The sequence below is a fragment of the Ursus maritimus genome, unplaced genomic scaffold (genome assembly GCF_017311325.1).
Source record: "Ursus maritimus isolate PB19 unplaced genomic scaffold, ASM1731132v1 scaffold_19, whole genome shotgun sequence".
Lineage (NCBI taxonomy): Eukaryota > Metazoa > Chordata > Mammalia > Carnivora > Ursidae > Ursus > Ursus maritimus.
In genome coordinates, this window is record NW_024424341.1 from 52,247,676 (window position 1) to 52,257,031 (window position 9,356).

General features: G+C 63.9%; 1 protein-coding gene across 2 annotated transcripts in view; it reads left to right on the forward strand.

The window, feature by feature from the left end:
- The window catches only part of ERF (ETS2 repressor factor), a 10,055-nt gene extending 1,028 nt beyond the window's left edge, over window positions 1-9,027 (forward strand). The window contains exons 1-4 of one of the 2 annotated variants that reach the window (XM_040634045.1): window positions 1,468-1,619; window positions 6,004-6,238; window positions 6,620-6,735; window positions 6,843-9,027. In XM_040634045.1, the coding sequence (XP_040489979.1) occupies window positions 1,598-1,619; window positions 6,004-6,238; window positions 6,620-6,735; window positions 6,843-8,149 (1,680 nt within the window). In that variant the 5' untranslated portion in view covers window positions 1,468-1,597 and the 3' untranslated portion in view covers window positions 8,150-9,027. Of the gene's footprint in view, window positions 1-1,467; window positions 1,620-6,003; window positions 6,239-6,619; window positions 6,736-6,842 lie in introns of those variants that run through there. The other variant, XM_040634046.1, reaches the window with a different exon arrangement.
- Window positions 9,028-9,356: the final 329 nt, after the last annotated feature.

A 9,356-nucleotide genomic window follows, 5' to 3' on the forward strand; every position in this document is an offset into this window, starting at 1 on the left:
GAGCTGTTATAATAACAATGATGGCGATTATTACTGCTGGACCACACTGCTCCCAGAGGGTTACAATATCCGTGGGGGAGCTGCACTGTCCGTAGGCAAGGTTACATAATTCCCCAGGGAGGTGATGCTTCCCTGGAGGCTTTAGTCTCCACGGGGAAGAGGCTAGAGACTTCTAAGGTGATGGTGAGGGACTGCTCTAATGCATCTAGGAACCCGCGGGGGGTTGAAGCCCTACGAAATCAGAGTCTGACCCTGCTGGCTTTCCCTCCCTGTGGCTTTTTTGTCTTTCCCTGCCCATCTTCTCAGTTTCAGTTTCTCTGAGCATCGCCCCCCCACCCCCTGCAATATTCCCCTCCTTTGGTACCTCAGAGTCTTCTTTGAAACTCTGTCTCCAGGCTCAGTCTGTGGATACTGCTTCTATTTGCCCTCTCTCTACCCTGCTGCCGCCTCCAACTAGCCATCTGATCAGCGCTGATTTCCTGTTTCCTGAAGCCTCAGGCTCCATCCATCCCTCCCTGCTGCGGAGAACAGACTTAACACTGCCCTACGCACTGGCCTTCATCCTTAAGCCCTACCTTCCTCTCTCCTGGCGACCCCCCAGTGCCCCCTTGGGAGCACATTTGTTCAGACTTTGGTCGCCCCCTCGCATCCTGGCCCCACCTCCGGAACCCCCCCGCACTGGTGGTGGAGGTGGGGGTACCTCCGACGCCAGCCGCGTCCTTAGGACAGCTGCAACCAGGGGATGGAGTGGGGGGCTGCTCCCGAATGCATTCTCTCCGGTCACTTCCTCCCCAGCTGGGACTGGGGATATTTGGAAGGCCAAGACCCCATCCCCGGAGGAGCAGAGGGCACAGCCGCCTCCCCATTTCCGATGCTGGGAAATGCCTCCCACCCATTCCACCCCACCCCTGGACAGCTGCCCCCATTCAAGCTCAGGGCTGGGATGGGGGGGGAGTAGGGTAAGGCCAGGGTGAGAAATGTTGTGGTCTTGATCATCCCCCGCCTCCCTGCAGTGAAGATTCTGCCCCCTCCCGAAAGGTCCAGGCCTTTCAAAACTTTCTGACCCCCCCACTCGATGTGCCCCCCACCCCGCCCGCCCGCCCTCTTACAAGCTCCCAAAAGAAACTCTGGATTCTGCAGTGGGCTGGAGAGGAGGAGGGGCGGCAGGTCGCGAGTGCCGAAGACTTAAGTTATCTGCAGACTTGGAGCCTCGGAAAAGGGTCATGACCCGTAGGACCCCATCCCACCCCCGCCCCCTCCTTCCTTCCTCCCCTGCCGCGCGGCCCCTTTAAGCCCAGAGCCGGCCGGTCCTCAGTGGCTGCGCGCCGGCAAGTGTGTGTGTGAGTGCGCGGGGAGGGGGCGGGCGCAGTGTCTCCATGGCGACGCGGCGGTGACGTCGCCGGCCGGGGGGCGTGGGCGTCCCGGCCCCGGAGTGCGATATTAACCCGGGAGGCGGCGGCGGGGAGGGGAGAGGCTCTGAGAGGCGAGGCCGGGTGAAGCGCCGAGGGCGGCCCGACGGGCGCGGGACGGGACGGGGCAACGCGGGCGCCGGGAGCTGCGGCCCGGAGTCGGGGCGCCTCGCCCCGGGCCCCCCAGCATGAAGACCCCGGCGGACACAGGTGGGGGCGGGGGCAGCACGTGTGGGGGAGACTTGTTGCCCCGGGAAACCAGGCGGAGAAACTTTGGGGGGGGGCTGGAGGGTTCCGGGGTAGCCCGAGTGATCCCCAGTTCTGGGGGACCCCCGAGCACTAGAGACCTGTTGCTTCTCGTGATGCAAGCGAGGGGTGCTGCATGGGACCCCCAATTTCTGGGCCCGGGCGGAGTGGTGTGGGTGCTGCGAGTCCTGGTCCTCTCCCTGCTGGACCCCGAAAGCTGGATTCTCCCCCACTCCCGGGATCCCGGGGGTGGTGGGGTCCCTCCCCGCGGCTCTGTCACGTTGCACTCTGGGGGCCGGGACGTGTGCTGGGCGTGTGGGGGGGGGCTGTCCACGGGGCCCGCTATTCCCGGTTCCGCGCTGCGTGGTCCGGCCCATGACCTTCAGCGCGGCGCGTGCCCCGCACCGGCTTAGAGGGGGATACGGGATGGCTTCTAGGAGGAGGGCGTGATTGGGGCGCTCAAGACTCGGGGTCCGGGCTGCGCCGCCCCTCCCCCGCCCGTCTCCGCCGGCTCCTCGCTCCCCCGCCCGCGCCGAGTCGCAAAGTTCCAAAGCGCAGCCCGAACGTTCGAAAAAGGAACTTTTTGTTTCCGACCTTAGAACGCGCGGCTTTAAGGTGGCTCCGGGGAGACCTAGGTACCCTCCTCCCGCGCCGCCGGGGCCCCGGGGTTGAGGAGGGTGGGGAAGGTGGGGTGGGGGACGCGGAGGCTCCCCCTTCTCCCCCCCCATCCAGCGCTTCTCTTTCAACCGGCCGTCTTTTCCCTCCGCCCCCCTCTTCCCCGCCAACTTGCTCCTCCTTAAGGGGGCCAAGGTTCCCCTCCCCCCCTCCGTCGGCGGGCGGGGGGCAGCGGGATTAACCCCCCTCCCACTCGGACTTTCCCCCCTCCCCTCCCCCGCCGCCCCCGGGCTCGCGCGGGCTGGACTTTGCGCCCGGGCGCGCTGGGGGGAGGGGTCCCAGCCGCCCCCTGCCCGTCTACCCCGTCGGAATCCGGCCCGGGGCGGGGACGGGGGAGGGGGAAGGGGGCCGGGCGCCGCTGTTCAAACTTGTTTCCTTCCCCCGGCGGCGGCCGCGGCTAGGGCTCCTGTGTGCGGGTGTGTGCCCCGACCGGCCCACCCACCCCGCCCCCCCTCGCTCGGCGGGTGGGGGCGGCTCTTAAAGGGCTCCGAGCCGTGCTCCGGCGCCTGGGGATTGGGGCCGAGGAGGGGGGCAGGGGGGTGGGGCAGGGGTGCGGAGTGCTGTAGGGTCAGTCACGTGCGTCCCACATACTCTCTGGCTCCCACAGGCTTCAGGGCCGCTGGGCCTTGGGGGCAGCAGGAGCCTCCTCTCGCCCGAGGAGGGGGCCTAGGCGCCCAGACAACCCCGCCTCGTCTTCCCTCCTTGCTTCGGGCCTTCGCGTGGTGGGACCGGCTGGGCCGCTCCCCTAACCCTGTCTTGGGGCAGAGCCGCGTGTGGTTTCTCCGACTGGAGGACGGGGCGGAGGCCTGGAATGGCTTCCCGATCGGTCCGTCGGTGCGTCTGTCCGTCTGCACGCCCCTCCATCTGAGCCTCCATCCCGGCCCCTCTCCTCTCTGCCGCGGCTGTTTCCCACTTCCTGTTTTCTTCCCGGCTCTGGCGCCACCGAGGGCTGCCTGGAGTGGGGGAGGTGGTAGGGCCCCCCAGGAGGTCGGCGTGTTCTTCCTCTACCACCACTCCTCCCTTCCGACCCCCATAGTCCTTTAAAAAAAGTTTGGCCAGTCATGTGAATTTGAGGGGTGCCCAGGAGTTCTGCACCCGCCCTGGTTTCCAGTCTGTCTGGGAGAATCCCTACCCCGCCTCTGTGGGACCCAGGTGTGCCTTCTGGGACCCTGCCATCCCAACCCTTCCTGTCTGTCTGCTGCCACCTCTCCACCCTGTCTCAAAATGTCCTGAGCACCTCTCTCAGTGTCAGCTGCCAGCTCCCTCTTTCACTGGCCCCCCCATGCTCCAGAGGTCCTGCTCCCCCAAGCCTTCTTGGTGCAGGCCCGGTGGTTCCCTGTTTAAGCACGTGGACCCATACACAACACACACTCACACATGCTCCCCTTGCCCGTGCCTGGCTCCTGGCTCCAAGGCCTGGGGAACAGAGCCCCATTGAGACACCCTGACGTCACCCCCGCTCTTCTTCTCCCCCCAAAGCCAGGAACAGGCCCTCATGTATGCCATGTCCGATGAGGAAAGCCGTCTTGGGGTGGACCTGGGAGTGGGGAGGGTCCCTGTCTGGAGTGGGATCTGGGGTCCTAGCCCCACAGGGGAGCTTGCTTAGGGAGGGGGGTGGTTAACAAGGTGGCCTGGAACAGCCCCCGGAATGCAGCTTGAGGCCTTTCCAGAGCCCCCCACCTCCCTTCCGAGTTCCCTTTGTGTTGCATGTAGTCTCTCTCACTCCTTCTCTTCTGCAAAGTTTATTTTTAGCCTCCTGCTCCCCCGCTCCCAGGACTGTCGCTGCACACACGTTGCCTGGTTACCGGGACAAGGAGGCTGGGAAGGGTGGGCTGGGAAGGGTGGCTTTAATTTTGGGGGGAGGATGGAAGTCAGTATAGCCCCCAACTCCAGACTGCTATCTCAGGGGCTTCACACCCCCCCCCCCCCAACAGACACACTCCTGGGTCTGAGAGGCAGATTGGGGCTTAGGTGGGAGAAGCACAGAGCTTGGTACCCTGAGTGGGGGGTAGGAGCTTTTTGGAGGGCTGTGTGAGCTGTGGAGCTAGTGACTTGGTAACTTGGGTTCCCGAGGGCCTCTGGGCCCTGAGGAAGACCCTGGTACCTGGATTCTCGAGCGGGGTGAGGATAATGGGGTGAACACCTGGATTTCTGTGACAGGGATGGGGCTACGGATGCTGGGAGCTATGGAAGGCATTGTCGGGGGCTGTCACTTCTGGAGCAGGGGCTCCTGGTGTAGGACTCTGGGTCTACGACCAGCTGGAGGTTGTATCCTTGGAGTCCTGAGGGGCTGGTTTGAGGTGGGGATTTCTGAATGGGGCAGGGACTACGTGGGTAATGCTGGCCATCCCATTCTACCCAAGGCCAGGGCTCAGCAAGCTGGGTCACTATAGGGGAGAGAGTCAGTTCTGGATTTAGAAGGGGTGGTCCCTGTGGGAGTAGGAACTGCTGAACCCCTGTGTCCCCAAGGATAAGGATCCAGACTGCGGTGGAGTCTTTGAGGGGGCTCAGCATTGCCCCAGGCCTGCTTGGTACCTGCTTGAGCCTGGGCTTGAGCCAGAGCCAGGGCCTCACTGGGGCTGCCTGCTTGGGACTTGGGACGCGGCCCATCCTTAGCTGTCCACCTTGGCCTTCTCCCTCTGGTGGCACCAAGGCCCCTGCCCTGCCTCCCCCTTCTTCTCTTCTTCCCCTTCCCTCCTCCCACCCCTCCATTACCGGCTGCCTAGTGCTGAATTATTGATGGCCCCTGATTACCCGGGGGTTTGGGAAATGACAACCGCAGCCCCCCCCCCAGGCTGCCCACCCCCTCCAGGGACCAGACAGCCCACCACCAACCTCTACCCAAGGTTAATGCTGGGGGCGGGTAGGCAGGTGGGCAGGGAAGAAGCTGAGGATGAGAAGGTGGAAGGGGGAGCAGGCTGCAGCATTGCCTGCTCAGTCTCCAGGCCTGGGCTGGGGCCTCCCCGCCAGGTTGTATCCATGTGCCTGGGTCCGGGGAGGGCAGTGCGGCACAGAGGGTCTAGGGCTTGTGGGGGGGCTCTCTCAGACAGTCTGGGTTTCACTCTCCAGGGAAGACAGAAGCCTCTGTGTGTGTAAGCGCTGACCTCATCGTCAACCAACCACCCCACCCCTCCTGGTCCTTTTAAGAAAAAAAAAAAAAAAATCATCGGGTCCTGGGGTGGGAGTGTAGGGCTCTGGTAGGTTTTGGGAGGGAGACAGTGTTATGTTCCCAGGAGGGGACTGGAACTGTGGGGTCAGTTGGGGGAGGGGTATAACTGGCCCTGAATGGGAGTGGGGGGGAGCTTGGGGGGACTTGCCCCAACCCGGCTGGCCACGTGTGCCCCTTCCTGCCCCTCCCCCACTGGCAGCCCTGCCCGCCGGCCTGGCTTGGTGCCTGGCCCCCTGGCACTGGCCCCGGGACCCGCCGCCGACGGTTTCCTGTTTCTCCCGGTGTCGCTGGAGCAGGCTCCAGCTTCCCTTCCCCCCAGCTCTCGTCTAGCCCCCTCACACACAGACACACACTGTCTCCCTCTAACTCGGGTCCTGACTTGGCGGAGGGGAGACGGATTTCCCCATGTGGAGGGCGGGGTAGGAGGGTGGACCCTGGGAGGAGACCCGGAGCCTTGGACTTGGCGTCCTGACCCGGGGCCCCTCCCCTGCCTCCTGTCCCCAGGGTTTGCCTTCCCGGACTGGGCCTACAAGCCGGAGTCGTCCCCTGGCTCCAGGCAGATCCAGCTGTGGCACTTCATCCTGGAGCTGCTGCGGAAGGAGGAGTACCAGGGGGTCATCGCCTGGCAGGGGGACTACGGGGAATTCGTCATCAAGGACCCCGACGAGGTGGCTCGGCTCTGGGGCGTCCGCAAGTGCAAGCCTCAGATGAATTACGACAAGCTGAGCCGGGCCCTGCGGTGAGGAGGGGCAGGGAGAGGCTGGCCAGATGCGGATAGCCCCCACTGGTTGGGGAGCCTGTAACCCACGGGACTAGGCTTTGGGTTTGATCTTCTGCCAAGTCGTAGCTGTGTGACCATGGATGGGCAAGTTCTAAGCCGCCTCTGAGCACCTCTGTCCCGTGGAGGTGTCCTGAGGAGAGACTGCAGTCCTGGGTGTGGCCTCTAATCAGGCCCCAGACCCGAGGGGAGAGCTAGTTCCGTTCCTCCGGGTACTTGGTTTCGCTCGCATGGCCCAGGTTTCTTGGTCCCTGATGAGCAGCACCCGACTCGGGTGGAGGAATGGGGTCTAGACTGGGGGCCCCATGTGAGTGATCATCCGATGTGTTTCTGCACCCACAGGTATTATTACAACAAACGCATTCTGCACAAGACCAAGGGGAAACGGTTCACCTACAAGTTCAACTTCAACAAACTGGTGCTGGTTAATTACCCTTTCATCGATGTGGGGTTGGCTGGTGAGTTACTGGGGCTGGTGGGCCAGGCCTCAGAGGGAGGAGGGGGTCTGCCTCTGTGTCCAGGGGGGGCTACGGGCCTTGACACGACCTCTCCCCATCTCCTGCAGGGGGTGCAGTGCCCCAGAGCGCCCCGCCAGTGCCGTCGGGTGGCAGCCACTTCCGCTTCCCTCCCTCAACGCCCTCCGAGGTGCTGTCCCCCACCGAGGATCCCCGCTCACCACCAGCCTGCTCTTCGTCCTCATCCTCCCTCTTCTCGGCTGTCGTGGCCCGACGCCTGGGTCGAGGCTCCGTCAGTGACTGTAGCGATGGCACGTCAGAGCTGGAAGAGCCGTTGGGAGAGGACCCCCGGGCCCGACCGCCAGGCCCTCCAGAGCTGGGGGCCTTCCGCGGGCCCCCACTGGCACGCCTGCCCCATGACCCTGGCGTCTTCCGCGTCTACCCCCGGCCCCGGGGTGGCCCTGAGCCCCTGAGTCCCTTCCCTGTGTCGCCTCTGGCCGGGCCTGGCTCCCTGCTACCCCCTCAGCTCTCACCGGCTCTGCCCATGACACCCACTCACCTGGCCTACACTCCCTCACCCACGCTGAGCCCTATGTACCCCAGTGGTGGTGGGGGCCCCAGCGGCTCAGGGGGGGGCTCCCACTTCTCCTTTAGCCCTGAGGACATGAAACGGTACCTGCAGGCCCACACCCAAAGCGTCTACAACTACCACCTCAGTCCCCGCGCCTTCCTGCACTACCCAGGGCTGGTGGTGCCCCAGCCCCAGCGCCCCGACAAGTGCCCACTGCCGCCCATGGCACCTGAGACCCCACCGGTCCCCTCCTCAGCCTCGTCCTCCTCTTCCTCCTCTTCCTCCCCATTCAAGTTTAAGCTCCAGCCGCCCCCGCTGGGACGCCGGCAGCGGACGGCCGGGGAGAAGGCTCCGGCGGGTGCTGACAAGAGCATTGGCGTTGGCGTTGGTGGTGGCGGCGGCGGCGGCGGCAGCGCGGGTGGGCTGGCAGAGGGTGCTGGGGCGCTGGCCCCACCGCCGCCACCGCCGCAGATCAAGGTGGAGCCCATCTCGGAGGGCGAGTCAGAGGAAGTGGAGGTGACTGACATCAGCGATGAGGACGAGGAAGACGGGGAGGTGTTCAAGACCCCTCGTGCCCCGCCTGCGCCTCCCAAGCCCGAGCCTGGCGAGGCACCCGGGGCAGCGCAGTGCATGCCCCTCAAGCTGCGCTTTAAGCGGCGCTGGAGTGAAGACTGTCGTCTGGAAGGGGGTGGGGGCCCTGCTGGGGGCCTGGAGGATGAGGGTGAGGACAAGAAGGTGCGTGGGGAGGGGCCCGGGGAGGCCGGGGGACCTCTCACCCCGAGGCGAGTGAGCTCTGACCTCCAGCATGCTACAGCCCAGCTCTCTTTGGAGCATCGAGATTCCTGAGGGCTGTGGGCAGGGGGCCCCAGTCCCCCCACCTCCCATGCTTCTTTTGCTGCCTTAACCCCCCCCCCCCAAGCCCTGGAGGTGAGGGCAGCTCTCTGGTGTCTTCCCTGCCTCCTCCCCTTTCCTGCCCCATGTTTTGTATAAAACTTTTAATTTCTTTTTTTTAATGGTGAGGGTGGGTGGGTGCCCAGGGCTGGGGGCTTTCCCCTATCTGTGGGTTTCTAAGCTCCAGGCAAAGTGGTGGTGGGGGGTTGGGAGGGGGGAGTTGAGGGGGCCACCTCCATTCTGGGGAATTTATATTTGAACCGAAGCACTGGCCTCAATGCCCAGGAACGTTTTTTATTACAATCGCTTAGGAAGTAAAAGCCTTGTCTCCCTCCCTATTCTCTGCCTCCTGTCCCTGTCCCTTTCCACTCCCGGCCATCTTCAGCCCCTATCCTGCCTTCCCTGCCCCTCCAGGGGCCCTGAGTGCCTGGGTTTCTTATACCCCACAGGGTTGCAGCAGGGGAGGGAGGGACATTTTATGATGAACCAAAAATTCCATGTTGGGGGGTGGGGGGCAGAGGAGGGGGAGGGGTGCCACCCATAGGCCACAAATCTCTACAAGTGCCTGCTATTCCCTATCCCACTCCCTACCCCAGCACTGGTCCAAACCCTTCACCCCCAGCTGCTCCTAGGACTAGCCCATAGGCAGGCGGGTGGGGGGGTGGGAAGGGGGTGCCCTGAAACCAAACTGGAAGCCCCCTCTGCCTCCTAGCTGGGGCCCCTGGGGTGGGGGTCTGTGGTCAAGCCTTATTCTGTATTGGGGATGGGGGGGGAGGGAAGTTGGGGGGCTGCTGGAGAATGTATTCAAAACAATAAAACTTTGGACCTTTGGATGCGGTGATCTGTCCTGGGTGCTGGGTACCACCACCACGAGGTCACAGCCTCTGGTTCGGAAAGACAGGAGCCTGGACTGGCCGTCCGGTGGATCAGTGGTCAGAGGGTCTAACCCCATCTGAATGGGTCCAATCAGTCCTGGAAAATGATCTGACTTGGGGGGGGCACATAACCCCCAGGGCCTGATGATAAAGGTCTCCGGCATCCTGTGGCCCTCTGACAGCTCCCCTATTCCGTAGGGATCCGCTGGTCCTTGGAATCATGCTACTGCCCTTGCTCATCTGATCACCCGAACTGTCTTTCTGGTTCTGTGTATTCCTGTCTGCGT